The following is a 17,273-nucleotide window of genomic DNA, read 5'->3' on the forward strand; positions in this document are numbered from 1 at the left end:
GGCCGGGGAGGATTGACCGGGCGCCAATACTTAATCATAGCCTCTGTTCACCCAGCAGTGAATGGGTTGTTAATCATGTTAATTCAACCAGTGAATCTGGTTGTTAAAACGATTTAGTGGATTGTATTCCAGAGAAAATTCAGATTAGTACCTGCCTGAAACGCTGTACGTGCTAGTGGTTTTACCAAGAATGTAAGAACTATTGTACATTATATATATAAATACTGTACCTTTTTAGTCTAATTCAAAACTGTTAAACCTGTTAGCTTTTAGACCTACTGAATTAATATGTAATTATAAAAAATTCTGCACTTTATATCTAAATTAGAATCCCAGTTCCATGTTGGAATTTTAACAGCCCTATGAAAATAATAGGTTAAATTTCCAAAGAAATAATTTTGTTTAAGTATTCTAAAAATACAGTACATAGGCTACTATAAAATGTGTAGTTTTATCGACAGTATAAGAACGCACAATTAACTGAACTGGTTTGAAAAATTTTTAATTTGCCTTTGACAAAGGCAACAACATGAGGGAAATTTGTATATACTGTATTGCCAAATTCAAAGGGAAAATTAGCCACAGACTCTTTTCAAATGTATTTTCAATGGCTTTACTGCACACAAAACTACTTTCCAATAGCCAACATGTGAAAGTTGAAACTAAATAAAAACTAGTAATAGGAAGTTTTGAAAATGTGAAATGTGGCTTTACTGCACAGTAACCGCTTCTTTATGGCCAATATTTATATGAAATTAATTATTAAAATGATTATAGTAATATTTAAGAATAAAATCATTCTTTCTTCAACAAAAATCTTCAAAACAGAAACACATTATAGTAACAACAAAAAAACATCTTGCATACCAACATAAGAATAAAAGATGATGCAGATGGTCTGTATTTGCTCATGTAAGGTAGCTCTTACTGTACAGTACTTTCTTCATATCTCTCCAATGGCTCCTGGTTCATCCTGTGTGTCGAGTGGATGTCTAGATACCTGCCTTGCCTGGGCACAACCAAAACACATTTTGGTGTTTTTGGTGGTGATTTTGACTATTGGGTCTCAACACTGTCATTGGGTATCTGTTTTCAACAGCCCAGATTGATACAATGCCTTGTGCACTTGTCGCCTGGGGTCACAGTGAAGTTGACAGATTGTATTTCGCTTTCCGATTGAATCTTCAAACAGGGAGATTGTGCTTCGCATTGGCTTTGCCAAAAGGTGCTGAAAGATGTTGGAACTGGCGGGTCTCACTGGGCTCTTTGGAGTAATAAATTATGCTCAAAGCATAATTTATTACTCTAAATTATATACAACATAATAAATCTAATCAATCAAACACTAACCTCTGACACATTTACTTGAGCATAGGCCCCATAGGCGCCAAACTGATTAAAGACAAAAGGGTTGAGGAGACCCATGTTTCCGGCCATTTGTTGCATGCGTCGCAGCTGCCTTTCTTTCTCCGTATCAGCAAACTTCACCACCAGACTCGAAGATGCACCCTGTCAATGAGAATAACCAGTTAATACATGCAAAACTCAGATTTGGGATGCCAAGTTAATATATGCACAGTGCAGAATGAATCTAAATACAAAAATAGAGACATGGAGGTGAAGTAATAAGCTTACAGGATTTAGGTGACAGATTATCAAAAAGAATAGTAGCACAGTACGTTGTAGTAATAAAGATTACAGGTTTGATGTATAGCATACACCACATTAGAATGGTCTTGAAAGAATGAAATGATAAATGTTGAAACTGAACAAAGCCATACAAAATTATAGTGAATTCCCAATACATAATCTCGGTGAGCCTGCATTCATTCTACCTCTTCAAAAAATTTTGCCAACACAGCTGAAAATTATAGCATTATAGAATACACTTATAATTACCTTCTGGGGAACCTACAGAGCACAGCCCCGCTCCTGTGCCAGGTAAGTCTACTACGGGCTCACCATAGCCCATGCTACTTGGAACTTTTTGTTCCCAGTAGCTGAATCTATAACAACAACAACTGGGGTACCTAGCAGTGAATCCAAGGCTCATAGTCCCTGCAGCCTGGTCTCTGACCAGGGTAACTTTTTGTACATATTAGGCAATTACATTTTTTCCTGAAAATTTTCATAAGCTACTTTATATACAGTACCAAAATTTTTCACATACCCCAGTACCTTTGTTAAAATGCTCAAAAGTCACAGTCCAACTTCAGAACCAGGGGTGTTTAAAGGTCACCTTTAGATCCAGGAGTGTCCAAAGGCCACCTTCAGAACCAAAATTGCTCAAAAGCTACCTTCAGAATCAGGGTTGCTTAAAGCAACCTGTCAGACTTATTTATTTATTTATTTATATACAAGAAGGTACATTGGGTTTGTGAGAATACATAGCATAGTATTTACAATCTTGTAAAGCCACTAGTGCGCGCAGCATTTCGGGCAGGTCCTTAATCTAACAGATAATTTTAAGTAGGTAAATTCTAGCAGAATTAATAAAATAACAAATACATTGCAAGAAAAAAAATGAGATGAGAGAGATTAGTAAGTATATTAAAGCACATTGGTATATTAAAGCTCTGATTGATTACATTGACAGCTTGATTGGTAATTTAAACAAGATTAATAGACACCATACAGCAGATTGACAGCACATATAAGAAGACAGCAATGATCACAATGGTAAAGATGTTCGGGTTGGGTACATAAAGATTGGGAGATTAGGTAGCAATAGATACGGTGCAATTTTAAAGCAAAAGGTAAAAAACTATGAAGATGAAATTAGGTACTTTTTAGTATTGTTTTTGAATGACGCAAAAGTTGGACAGCTTTTCAATTCAATAGGGAGTGAGTTCCGTAGACTGGGTCCCTTTATTTGCATAGAGTGTTTACACAGATTAAGTTTGACTCTGAGAATATAAAAAATGATATTTATTTCTGGTGTGGTGATAATGGGTCCTATTACATCTGTCCAGGGAGAGTTTCAGAGCAGGATTTGCATTTAAGAACAGGGTTTTGTAAATGTAGTTGACACAAGAGAATTTGTGGAGTGAGATTATGTTTAGCATGTTTAGGGAGTTAAACAAGGGGGGCTGAGTGTTGTCTGAAAGCAGAATTTGTTATTATTCTGATAGCAGATTTTTACTGGGTGATGATGGAGTTGAGGTGGTTTGCAGTGGTTGAACCCCATGCACAAATACCATAATTAAGATAGGGATAGATTAGTGCATAATATAGAGATGAGAGCAGAGTTAGGTACATAATATCTGATTTTGGAGAGTATACCAACTGTTTTAGAGACTTTCTTAGTTATGTGTTGTATGTGAGTGCTGAAGTTGAGTCTCTTATTTAGGAATAGGCCAAGAAACTTTTCATCATTTTTATTGCTAATGTTTACATTGTCTATCTGAAGCTGAAATGCATTTGTAGATTTGCTTCCATATAAAATGTAGTAGGTCTTTTCTAGGTTAAGTGTTAGTTTGTTGGTAGACATCCATAAGTGGACTTTTTTTAGTTCATTATTAACAACATTATTTAGTGTATGTGGGTTGGGGTTAGAGTAGATGAGGGTAGTATCATCAGCAAACAAAATAGGTTTCAGAATGTTAGACATTAGGCAGATCATTGATGTATATAAGAAATAGGAGAGGTCCCAAGATGCTGCCCTGTGGCACTCCAACGGTTATAGGTAGAGTGGGAGAGGTTATATTATTGATGGCTACACATTGGTGTCTATCACTAAGATAGGATTGGATATAGTCCAGTGCATGGCCTCGGATTCCATAATGATGGAGTTTACGTAAGAGGTAATTGTGATTAACAGTATCAAAGGCCTTTCACAGGTCAATGAAGAGTCCAATTGGAAACTCATTTTTCTCAAAGGCTGAGTAAATTATATCAAGGAGACTAATAATTGCATCATTGGTACTCTTTTGGGAGCGGAAGCCAAACTGACAGGGGCTAAGAATGTTGAATTTTACGAGATAGGAGTAGAGCTGTTTGTAGATAATTTTTTCAAATATTTTTGATTGTATGGGGTAGGTTTGATATTGGTCTATAATTGTTTATGTCTGCCGGATTACCTCCTTTATGAACTGGCGTTACTCTTGCTTGTTTAAGGATATCAGGGAAGGTATGACACAAGGGATTTGTTGAACAGCAGAGCTATGGGTGGTGCAAGGGCATGGGAGGCGCTCTTGTATACAATGGATGGGATTTCACTGATGTTCCCAGCTTTGGTTTTTAGTGAGTGTATGATGGACACAACATCTGACGGGCTGACTGGTGAGAGAAGAAGAGAGTTTGGATAGCTGCCTGAGAGATATGTGTTGATATGTATCTGAGTCTGTGGGATTTTACTTGCAAGGTTAGCACCAATCGATGAAAAGAAGCTATTAAATTCATTCGCCATTTCGCCAGAGCACTAAGCTCTCTGCTCCAGGTCCCGCACTAAGCTCTCTGCTCCAGGCCCCGCACTAAGCTCTCTGCTCCAGGCCCCGCACTAAGCTCTCTGCTCCAGGCCCCGCACTAAGCTCTCTGCTCCAGGCCCCGCACTAAGCTCTCTGCTCCAGGCCCCGCACTAAGCTCTCTGCTCCAGGCCCCGCACTAAGCTCTCTGCTCCAGGCCCCGCACTAAGCTCTCTGCTCCAGGCCCCGCACTAAGCTCTCTGCTCCAGGCCCCGCACTAAGCTCTCCCTATACTTTCAAAAATATTTGAAACAATTATTTACAAACAGCTTTAATCCTACTTTGTAAAACTCAACTTATTAAGTCCCTGCCAGTTTGGCTTCCGCTCCCAAAAAAGAGTACCAATGATGCCATCATTTATTAGTCTGCTTGATATAATCTACACAGCCCTTGATAAAAATAAGTTCCTATAGGCCTCTTCATTGACCTGAGAAATGTCTTGGATACTGTAAACCATAACTACCGCTTACTTAAACTTCACCACTACCTTACCTTGAGGTTACCTTGAGGTGCTTCCGGGGCTTAGCGTCCCCGCGGCCCGGTCGTCGACCAGGCCTCCTGGTTGCCGGACTGATCAACCAGGCTGTTGGACGCGGCTGCTCGCAGCTTGACGTATGAGTCACAGCCTGGTTGATCAGGTATCCTTTGGAGGTGCTTATCCAGCACCTCCAGCAAAGAACTATGGTACAGTATTCGAGACGTTGCTCTGGAATAAACCTATATTGGGTTTGGTTGGGTTGTTTGTGGACCTGCGTAAAGCTTTTGACACTGTCAACCACCAAAACCTTCTTCTTAAATTACATCATTATGGAGTCAGAGGACACTCCCTACAATACCTCAAATCCTACCTTACTGACAGGCTCCAATATGTTTCTGTGAATAACACAATTTCTCCCACCCTACCCATCAACATTGGTGTTCCCCAGGGCAGCATACTTGGCCCTCTCCTCTTTCTCATCTACATTAATGACCTTCCAAATGCCTCCCAACACCTCAAACCAATTCTATTTGCTGACGACACAACCTTCATTTACTCCAGTCCTGATCCCCTTGCTCTAAATGCCACAGTAAATACTGAGCTAAATAAAGTCCATCTGTGGCTAACTGCCAACAAACTCACCCTTAACATTGACAAAACCTTTTATATTCTGTTTGGCAATAAATCCTCTAATCAAATAAATCTCAAAATAAACAATACCCAAATTTGTAACAAATTAGATGGCAAATTCCTTGGCATTCTCATTGACCACAAGCTGAATTTCCAGGGACACATTCTAAACATATCAAAAAAAGTTTCAAAAACTGTGGGCATTCTTTCTAAGATCAGATATTATGTACCACGCCCTGCCCTGGTGACTCTCTATTACTCCCTTATCTATCCATATCTCAACTATGGTATTTGTGCTTGGGGCTCTACTACCCAAAATCACTTACGTCCTCTAATTACTCAACACAAAGCTGCTATTAGGACAATATCCAATTCTGGCCCCAGACATCACTCGGTACCCCTACTTAAATCTCTGAATATGTTAGACATTAAGTCACTGCACATTCTCTCATGTGTATTATACATATATAAAACGCTAAACTATAATGCCAATCCTGATCTCAAAAGCTTCATAGAAGGTTGTATCAGAACCCATGAGCATCACACCAGAAATAAATACAGTTTTGATATTCCTAGAGTACGACTAAATCAAACTAGAAATGCTCTACAAATCAAGGGGCCCAGAATGTGGAATGACCTTCCCAACCATGTTAAAGACTGTACCTCTCCCAACCAGTTTAAGTTAAAAGCGAAGCTATACCTAATAAATTCCCTGTAACCTACCTTACCCTTCTATTGTCAACCAATGTCTGTTTTTTTCTTTAAAGAGCGCTGTTTGTCGACATAATTGTATTTGTGCTGCTTTTTCATCTATGTTTTCATTTCTTGTTTTCATTCTACTCATTATGCTCAATTAGTATTAAGCTTGTCATTTAAGTTTATCATGCCCGAAACGCTTTGCGTAATAGTGGCTTTAGGCATTGTATGTACTAGCTATACCTATAAGTCAAACAATCCTTGTAAATATTTATTGTATGTATGTACCTTACCTAAATAAAATTGTATTGTTGTATTGTATTGTTGTATATTCGTTCCTACCTCAGTGACAGACACCAATATGTAGTCATCAATAGCATAACCACCCCCACTCTACCATTGATAGTAGAGGTGCCACTGGGCAGCATCTTGGGACCTCTCCTATTTCTAATATACATCAATGACTTGCCAAATGTCTCTAACATTCTTAAACCTATACTATCTGCTGACGACACTACCTTCGTCTATTCTGACCCCAACCCCCACACACTAAATAATAGTCAACAGTGAAATTAAAAGTCCACTCGTGGATGTCAACCAACAAACTTACACTAAACATAGAAAAGAGCTTTTACATAGTATTAGGTAGTAAATCATCAAATCAGATTCAACTTCAGATAGACAATGTTAACGTTACCAAAAAAAAACAATGGGGGGAGGTTCCTTGGCCTATACATTGACAAGAGACTGAACTTCAGCACCCACATACAACACACAGCGAAAAACACTCTCAAAAACGGTCGGTATATTTTCTAATATCAGATATGTCCACCCCCCCCCCCTCTGCTCTCCTCCTATTATATTACACACTAATCTATCCCTATCTTACATACGGTATCTGTGTATGGGGGTTCAACCACTGCAAATTACCTCAAGCTTATCATCACTCAGTAAATATCTGCTGTCAGAACTATAACAAATTCTGTCTTCAGACAACACACAGCCCCTCTAAGTCCCTTAACATGCTAAACATACACTCTACACAGTCTCATGTGCTATCTGCATGTACAAAACATTGTTCCTAAATGCTAATCTTGATCTGAAACTTTTCCTTGATAGGTGTAATAGAACCCATGAGCAACACTGTTACGACCCTGGGTTCCTCAATTGGAAACCAGAGGTCAAATTGAGCTAAATAAACTACTTTATATTATGTGGGACGCTTGTAGATGTGTGTTTGTTCGTATCTTCCTTGCCAGACGAAAGACGAATCTTGGTTCTCACAGAGCATTTAAAGACTGAGCTTGTGGTTGATTATTAAATAATAAAATAGGTACCAACTATGTTTACAAATGATTAGAAAGTATTAGTAAAGTAGATAAATAAATTAAAAATTTATTTATTAAAATTAGATAAATTAGTAAAGTAGTAAATCTGCTATCAGAATAATAACTAACTCTGCTTTCAGACAACACTCAGCTCCTTTGTTTAAATCCCTAAACTTGCTAAATATTAACTCCCTCCACACATTCTCTTGTGTCAACTACATTTACAAAATCCTGTTCTTAAATGCAAACCATGCTCTGAAACTCTCCCTGGACAGATGTAATAGGACCCATTATCACCACACCAGAAATAAATATCTTTTTGATATCCCAGGGTCAAACTTAATCTGTGTAAACACTATGCAAATTAAGGGACCTAGTCTATGGAACTCACTCCCTAGTGAATTGAAAAACTGTAAAACTTTTGCCTTATTTAAAAGCAAAACCAAAAAGTACCTAACTTCATCTTCTTAGTTTCCTACACTGAGCTTTAAATTTGCTCTGTACCTAGTGTTACCCAATCTCCTAATTTTTATGTAATATCAAACAACCTTATCATTGTGTTCATTGCTGTCTTCTTTTATGTGCTAGCCATATGCTGTATTGTGACTACCAATTTTTGTCAACTACCATTCAAGCTGTCATTGCAATCAATCTTATATTGTTTCTGCTGTATTGTGCCTACCAATTTTTGTCAACTACCATTCAAGCTGTCATTGCAATCAATCTTAGCTACCTATGTGCTTTAATATACTGTACCTACAATTTTCTCTCATCTTCTTTTTTTCATTTCATGTAACTTATCATTTTTTTGTCTATAAATTTTGCAAGTATTTACCTCCTTAAAATTTTCTTAGATTAAGGACCTGCCCGAAACGCTGCGCGTGCTAGTGGCTTTACAAGACTGTAATTACCATATTTGTATCCTCACATTCCTTATGTACATTCTTGTATATGCATAAATAAATAAATAGATCTGAGTAAACTTGGATATAGGGCTGCTGTACGATTAGCTGAGTAGTCGGCCGACAGCGAGTCAGCTGAGGAAGCTGAAACTGGAGACGGTCTTCCTTCTCTTGGCTGGCGTCGTGGTGAAAAGAACCTCTCCCCTTCCTCCTGCTTCTCTCCCTTACCTATTTCTGTGTCTAGTTTACCAAGATAAGTACTGAGTTGTGTTAACATTTTCTGGCATAAGCATGTTCTATGTGTAAAGTAGTACTGTGTAGTAATTATTAGGTGAACACTAGTGTTTATATTGCTAAGTTACTCTAAGGGGGTCCCAGTGGAACCACGTGGGCTCCAGTAGTACCAGTAAGCTACCTAGAGTCCTTGCTAGTGTCCCTTGCCTAGTAGACTTTACCCTAGCTTGTGCTCATTGTAAAACCTTGTATCCTGCTTATGTGGACCAAGGCTTTTAACGTAAGATAGTGTGGTAAAGTAATTATTGTTATTGGTGTGAATGTATATGGGGAGTTGTTAAGGGGTTAATAAATAAGTTAGTTTAAAGGAGTATCCATTCTTCCTGTGTAGGAGATCTATGATCTACCTCTAGGCTGACAATTTCAGTAAGCCACTATAAGTATTATTCATATATTTTCATTGAGGGGCCGGGCCTTTAAGATCTCCAATACTTTATACATCTGAATGCTAACTGCTGGCCCTACACCAATATAATACTAGATCCCCTATAGCAGACACATCAATCTTTAACAAGCAACACACCAGAAATAAATCTCTTTGATATCCCCAGAGTCAGACTAAATTTGTGCAAACTCTCCATGCAAATAAAAGAGCCCCGTCTTTGGAACTCAAAATTGCAGAACGAAGCCTTGAGGATAATCCTTGGGTGCCCTCGTACCACAAAGATACTTAACATGAAAAAGGAACTTAATATTCCGAGCATTGTTGATCGTGTTACTGAAATTAACTGTCAAATTGGTATAAAAATGTTTAGGCTAACCCATCCTAATCCTAGCCCTCCAGAATTTCTTTATTGAAGGTCAGCATTGTTCCAAATTGATAACTAAAACTGGAGCTCAACTCAAAATATATCTGGTTTATAATTTGTACCAAGAGAAACAACAACGGCACTTTCCTGGACCGTGGGAGATTACACCCTTTCCAATTTTAATCCCTCCCTTTCCACCCAAGAAGCAAATTAGAGATCAGCCCAAGCTTCGTCTTGAGGCAAAGCTCAACGCCATATTGATGCTCTGTCCACAGAGCATTCTGTCTCAAATCATATACACTGATGGTTCCCTACACCGCTCCACGGGTACAGCTGGAAGTGCAGTTGTCCTGACAATGGGTGATGGCTTGTACTTTGAGTGGGGAGTCCGTATAAACAACTGGGCCTCTACCCTTCAGACCGAACTATTTACCTTGCTCCTTGCACTGAAATGTGTACAAGTCTCCAAACTTGATACATTAATTGTAAGTAACTCCTTATCATCCTTAATTGCTCTCACCTCTTTAAGACATAACTGTAACATGCTCGTGTCCGAAGCTAGACACAAATACAACAAAATTATTAAAGATGGTAACAGAGTCCATTTCATGTGGTCTCCATCTCATGTTGGCCTTTGAATGCATGATAGAGCTGATAAGTTAGCCAAAGAATCTGCCTTTAAAGGAGACGGGTGTAACCTTGGATTGTCAATGAGCAATCTGAGAGCAGCAGTACCCAGATATTCTAAAAAAAGCGAGAGTAACGCCTGTCCACAAATGTGGTGATCTCACAGATGTTAACAACTACAGACCTATATCAATCCTGCCAAACTTGTCAAAAATTTTTGAAAAACTAATCTATAAGCAGCTTTACTCATATCTAGCCAAACTCAATATACTTAGCCCTTGCCAATATGTCTTCAGACCCAAAAAAAACACTAACGATGCACTTATTAGTATGCTTAACTCGATTCATACAGCTCTTGATAAAAATGAGTTCCCTGTTGGGTTATTTGTGGACCTGCGTAAAGCTTTCGATACTGTCAACCACCAAAACCTTCTTCTTAAATTACATCATTATGGAGTCAGAGGACACTCCCTACAATACCTCAAATCCTACCTTACTGACAGGCTCCAATGTGTTTCTGTGAATAATACAATTTCTCCTACCCTACCCATCAACATTGGTGTTCCCCAGGGCAGCATACTTGGCCCTCTCCTCTTTCTCATCTACATTAATGACCTTCCAAATGCCTCACAACACCTCAAACCAATTCTATTTGCTGATGACACAACCTTCATTTACTCTAGTCCTGATCCCCTTGCTCTAAATGCCACAGTAAATACTGAGCTAAATAAAGTCCATCTGTAGCTAACTGCCAACAAACTCACCCTTAACATTGACAAAACTTTCTACATTCTGTTTGGCAATAAATCCTCTAATCAAATAAATCTCAAAATAAACAATACCCAAATTTGTAACAAATTAGATGGCAAATTCCTTGGCATTCTCATTGACCACAAGCTGAATTTCCAGGGACACATTCTAAACATATCAAAAAAAGTTTCAAAAACTGTGGGCATTCTTTCTAAGATCAGATATTATGTACCACGCCCTGCCCTGGTGACTCTATTACTCCCTTATCTATCCATATCTCAACTATGGTATTTGTGCTTGGGGCTCTACTACCCAAAATTACTTACGTCCTCTAATTGCTCAACACAAAGCTGCTATTAGGACAATATCCAATTCTGGCCCCAGACATCACTCGGTACCCCTACTCAAATCTCTGAATATGTTAGACATTAAGTCACTTCACATTCTCTCATGTGTATTATACATATATAAAACGCTAAACTATAATGCCAATCCTGATCTCAAAAGCTTCATAGAAGGTTGTAACAGAACCCATGAGCACCACACCAGAAATAAATACAGTTTTGATATTCCTAGAGTACGACTTAATCAAACCAGAAATGCTCTACAAATCAAGGGGCCCAGAATGTGGAATGACCTTCCCAACCATGTTAAAGACAGTACCTCTCTCAACCAGTTTAAGTTAAAAACGAAGCTATACCTAATAAATTCCCTGTAACCTACATTACCCCTCTGTTGTCAACCCATGTATGTTTTTTTTTTTTTTTTCAAATCAACGCTGTTTGATTGTAATTTTCTGTAATAATTTGTAATTGTATTTGTGCTGCTTTTTCAACAATGTTCCCCCTCTTTTACCTCTATTTTTATTTGTTCTCAACACATTTTATTCTTTTTACCCATTAGTTTTAAGCTTTAGTCATTAATGTTTTTCCTGCCCGAAACGCTTTGCGTAATAGTGGCTTTAGGCATTGTATGTACTAGCTCTATCTATAAAGCCAACAAACTTTGTAAAATCTCTTTATGTATGTACCTTACCTAAATAAAAATTATTATTATTATTATTATTATTATAAAAGATACGTGAATTCAGAGACAATTCTATAACGAACGTTCCAACGATGTGTAAATATTTCATTCAAAATGATCTGCTACCAGAAATTTTAGCCAAATATCCTCAGTTTGCTAACTGTAGGTAGTAACTAAGAGTGATTGTAACCTATTTACCGCTACCCACTGGATGGGGGGCTGTGTGCAGGACAAACGTATCAATTGTGACACTAGCTCTCCACATATGTCAGTTGCTTAATTTAGAAACTGTACTTGTAATCGATCTCGAACCCATTGACGATGTGACGACTTATACTGAATTTTGTAACTAGCTCATCAAGATTGTAACTTGCTTAGCTAAATGAATTGTGGGGTTCAGTCCCTGAGCCCATTATGTGCCTCTATAACCCTTTCCACTACCGCCCCACAAGATGGGTATGGGGTGCATAATAAATGAACTAAACTAACTTTGAAACTCACTCCCCGATGAAATTAAAAAATTGTCTAACCCATGCCCTATTCAAAAATAAAATAAAGTACCTAATTTCATCCTCATAGTTTCCTACCTTGAGCTTCAAACTCACACACTGTATCTTGTACTGCCCACTTCTCCAATATTAGTACTTAAGACATATCCTTACCTGTGTAATAACCTCTGTCAACTTATGTTAAATTATCTGGTGATATAAAAACTTTGCCACAATGTACCCTTTCATCTTAGAATTAAGACATATTAGATTAAGGACCGGCCCGAAACGCTATGCGTGTTAATGGCTTTGCATGAATATAGAATACCGAGCTTATGTTGTTGATGATGGGGCGACGACGATCGAGAAATTGGATGCGCCCCGGCGTACCCTTGAAGGTGTAACACGGGTTAGGGTTCCTCTCTCTTTACTTCCTTCTTTCTACTCCCTCTACCCGTATTCTTACTTATTATTCTCTACCAAGGGACTCCAAAACTTTTACCAAAGCCAACTCCACGCCACGTGGTCCTAAGACGATTGACCGACTTAGGATTCTACACCCAGTATGACGTGACCTAAGCTCTGAACAAAACCCTAGAGTCACCTCTGCTGCCACCACCAGACCAGTAATACAAGAGCAATGATCGAGGTCTGGATCGATCACGCTAATTAATCAACCTAGGGGCTTGATCCCCACTATAAACGATGACCTTGAGTGTGGAATAAATTACACGGTAATGATAATTCCGATTCGATGTTAGAATCGGCGCCCAATGCAACTCTGCCTCGTGTGGACCACGTGACCAGGACAAGTATACACATAAAACACATGGAAACAATAAAATGCAAATTAATAACAAATTTAATTTATTAAAAGAAAACTAAAACAAAATCTAAATGTGTTCACTCCCTATCACTTTAACACTCCCTACTTGACCTGAGTGGCAAATGAGAAGACTATCCCTATAATTAACAATAGCAACTATACCTTGGGCGACCACAGCTCTAGGTGTTGGGTGGTCTTGGGGAGAGGTAAGATGTTTGACCTCTCCCAGCTGCTCCCGTATTCACACTGATTTTTTCCTTGTCTGGACTACCCCAGACAGAGTATTGTATTGTTCCGCATCGCTTACCCAGTTACTTTAGCAAGGTTAAGTTATAACAATTATCCTCTGTTTATACTGAATTGATCCAGACTGGTTGAATTATTTTACTGAATTAAATTACAAACATCTAACGGCAGAGCTGTTCCCGATCACAAAAATGGTTATTAAAACTTGTAGAAATAGTAGAAATAGTAGACCTGTCAACCCCTGATGACCTATGACCGCCGGTCACTCCGCTTTAAAAGTTAGATCTGATTCGTGACGTCACTGATGGTGACTTAAACTCAATAATTAGAATACTCTTGATATTGTATCCAGTACTATTATACAATACAATTTTAATAAAAATGAATAAAGGCTAATTTTCTCTAAATTACTGAATACTATAGGATGATTCATTATACGCAGATATGAACAAAGCGTCGGTTATTTCCACCGCGAATTCCCCTGGGGGTCAGGTCACCATGCGGCTCAGCTTCCCATTCTCTTTTGTCGATAAACCACTCTGGATAATTCTTACAACAGCCTAGTTTGTTACAAAGGGTTAATCGCGAGCCTAATGGTGAAATGAAAAGCAGTCTCCGTGGTGGTAGTGGTAAGACACTCGCCTGGCGTTCCGCGAGCGCTATGTCATGGGTTCGTATCCTGGCCGGGGAGGATTTACTGGGCGCAATTCCTTAACTGTAGCCTCTGTTTAACGCAACAGTAAAATGTGTACTTGGATGAAAAAACGATTCTTCGCGGCAGGGGATCGTATTCCAGGGACCATAGGATTAAGGACCTGCCCGAAACGCTACGCGTACTAGTGGCTGTACAAGAATGTAACAACTCTTGTATATATCTCAAAAAAAAAAAAAAAAAAATGAATGACTCCTGTCGGCGGAAATTAATGTGCCTCGCGGCCAATAAACACACAGATAGGCAGATGATTGGAGATCCCCCAAGAGTCCCTCGGGAAGGCAAGAACATAAGAACAAAGGCAACTGCAGATGGCCTATTGGCCCATACGAGGCAGCTCCTATTTATAACCACCCATTCCCACTCATATACATGTCCAACCCACGCTTGAAACAATCGAGGGACCCCACCTCCACAATGTTACGCGGCAATTGGTTCCACAAATCAACAACCCTGTTACTGAACCAGTATTTACCCAAGTCTTTTCTAAATCTAAACTTATTCTAAACTGAATCTAAACTTAAGAGCCGGGGCAAGCACCGGCTCTACCCCACACAGAGAACACTGGATAGCAAAACCAAAAACTCAGCCCCCCCCCCCCACGGGGAGAGGGGGGGCCCCCAACTAAAGTAAAACTTGTCACTTGTCAATCATTTCACTTGTCACTTGTCAGTCACAGTGAAAGGATGTGTTAGCTTGAGCTCTGATTGTAGTAATATTATCATAGCAATAATGGAAGGTGCAGTGAAGGAACTGATGAATCTAGTTGGAGCTCTGAGGACAGAGTTGGATTCCCAACGGGAGGAGGTACGACAGCTGAAACAAGATCAGGAAGAAACAAAGGAGGAGACCAGTATTAACTAATTAGAAAGACCTGGTCTTGGGAAGTCGTAAAGGCCAGGGGTCTTAAGAAGACTTTGACAAAACCGTCTGCAGATATAAGAACAAGAACAAAGACAACTGCAGAAGGCCTATTGGCCCACACGAGGCAGCTCCTATTTATAACCACCCAATCCCACTCATACATGTCCAACCCACGTTTGAAACAATCGAGGGACCCCACCTCCAGCACGTTACGTGGTAATTGGTTCCACAAATCAACAACCCTGTTACCGAACCAGTATATACCCAAGTCTTTCCTAAATCTAAACTTATCCAATTTATACCCATTGTTTCGTGTTCTGTCTTGTGTTGATACTTTTAATACCCCTATTAATATCACCTTTGTTATCCATTCATCCACTTGTAAACTTTTATCATTTCACCCTTAACTCTTCGCCTTTCCAGTGAATGCAATTTAAGCTTTATTAATCTTTCTTCATATGAAAGATTTCTAATTTGGGGAATTAACTTGACATCCTACGCTGTACATGTTCAAGTGAATTTATATCCATTCTATAGTCCGGCGACCAAAACTGAACTGCATAATCTAAATGGGGCCTAACCAGAGCAAGATATAGCTTAAGAACCACACCAGGCGTCTTGTTACTAACGCTTCGATTAATAAATCCCAGTGTCCTATTTGCCTTATTACAAACATTCATGCATTGATCCTTTTGTTTTAAATTCTTACTAATCATAACTCCCAGATCCCTTTCGCAATCCGACTTCACAATCTCAACACCATCCAGCTCGTATCTTGTAACTCTATCATCATTACCTAGCCTCAAAACTTTACATTTATTAGCATTAAACTGCATCTGCCAGTCTTTTGACCATTTTAAAACCCTATTTAGATCAACTTGAAGTGATAGTGAGTCTTCTTCCGTGATAATTTCCTTACCGATTTACCGATTACTTAGGTGATATCCTAAGGACTTCTAACTCATTTGCCATGTTGGAGAACGAGTGCTGTGGTGAGCCTGCAGTTCATTCGAAAGGGAAAGCAACGAAGCGCAGGTCCCTCAAAGTGCTCAGAAAGTAAAGGAAGTAACTAAGCGAATTTTGGTTGAGAGAGATTCCCAGGTGAGGTATTTTAATATAACTTTTTGTGCCAGAGATAGGGGGAAACAGGTTAAGGGTTTGCTATCCAGGAGCTGGAATTGGTGATATTGTTGGCAACGTGAATGATATTATGGCTGGAAATGTGAACAAACCCATTATTTGTATTACTGCTGGTGGAAATGATGTTGGACGAGTTAGGAGTGAGGAACTGATACAGAGGTTTAAGACAGCCATAGAATTAGTTATGATCGGGATTCCTTCCTTGCTCCTATGTGGCATTTTTCCAAGAAAGGGAGTTGGAAATGAATGATTGTCGAGGGCACTTGGTGTCAATTGCCGGCTGGAAAAATATTGCAAATTAAATGCAATATCTTTAATAGATGACTGGGAACACTTCTATGGAAGAAATGACATGTATGCTCGGGATGGGGTGCATCTATCGAGGGCTGGGGTTGTTGTTGTTGTTGCGAACTCGTTGGAACCAGTGGCTGGAGGAGTTTGTTTGGGTTTGGGTTTAAACTGTTGGTAGATAGTGGTAAGGGAATTGATATGGAGAAAGGAGGTAATAAAAGTATGTGTTTGTGGGGAAAACAAATTGGCAAAATCATCAGGGGAAAGAAAAGGGCCTTAAAATGACAATACACTTAGGGTATATTACACTAACAGTAGAAGTCTAAGAAACAAAATAAACGATTTAAATGCTCTTGTCTTATTAATTATATTTTTTATTTTTTTATTTTATTACAAATACTTTTTTTATTACAAAATTTTTTTTTATTAAATTATTTATTTTTATTATTTTTATGCTCATTCGAAAATCTGAAATTTTCAATAGTTATTTATATAATTATTTTTAATTTTCTTGTTTTTCAAGTTACGTTAATGATTATTTAGACAAAAGTTGGAGTATTTGCCTAGTCGATTATGTACAAAAAATTTGAAAGCGTTTGAGCAAGAAGCAAGATGTCATTTCCAGGCCCCTTAAAGTAGCAAACAATTTTTTTAAAGTCTGCTACAGTTATCAGACAAGTATGGACACCAATGAATACAATAGAACATACATAAGCGTTCCTATACGGTCACTAATGCTACCATTTGTGGTAGTGGATGATCG

At 38.7% G+C, this 17,273-nt stretch overlaps 1 protein-coding gene across 25 annotated transcripts in view; it reads right to left on the reverse strand.

Moving 5' to 3' along the window:
- LOC123760896 (CUGBP Elav-like family member 4) overlaps window positions 1-17,273 on the reverse strand; it is a 1,099,894-nt gene that overhangs the window by 239,334 nt on the left and 843,287 nt on the right. For all 25 annotated transcript variants that reach the window (XR_011229373.1, XM_069329176.1, XM_069329220.1 and 22 more), the window contains one exon: window positions 1,351-1,509. Coding sequence is in view for 24 of the 25 variants with exons in the window: in XM_069329176.1 (XP_069185277.1) it covers window positions 1,351-1,509 (159 nt within the window). In the remaining variant the exon portion in view is untranslated. The remainder of the gene's footprint in view (window positions 1-1,350; window positions 1,510-17,273) is intronic.

This window comes from Procambarus clarkii, chromosome 3 (genome assembly GCF_040958095.1).
Source record: "Procambarus clarkii isolate CNS0578487 chromosome 3, FALCON_Pclarkii_2.0, whole genome shotgun sequence".
NCBI lineage: Eukaryota > Metazoa > Arthropoda > Malacostraca > Decapoda > Cambaridae > Procambarus > Procambarus clarkii.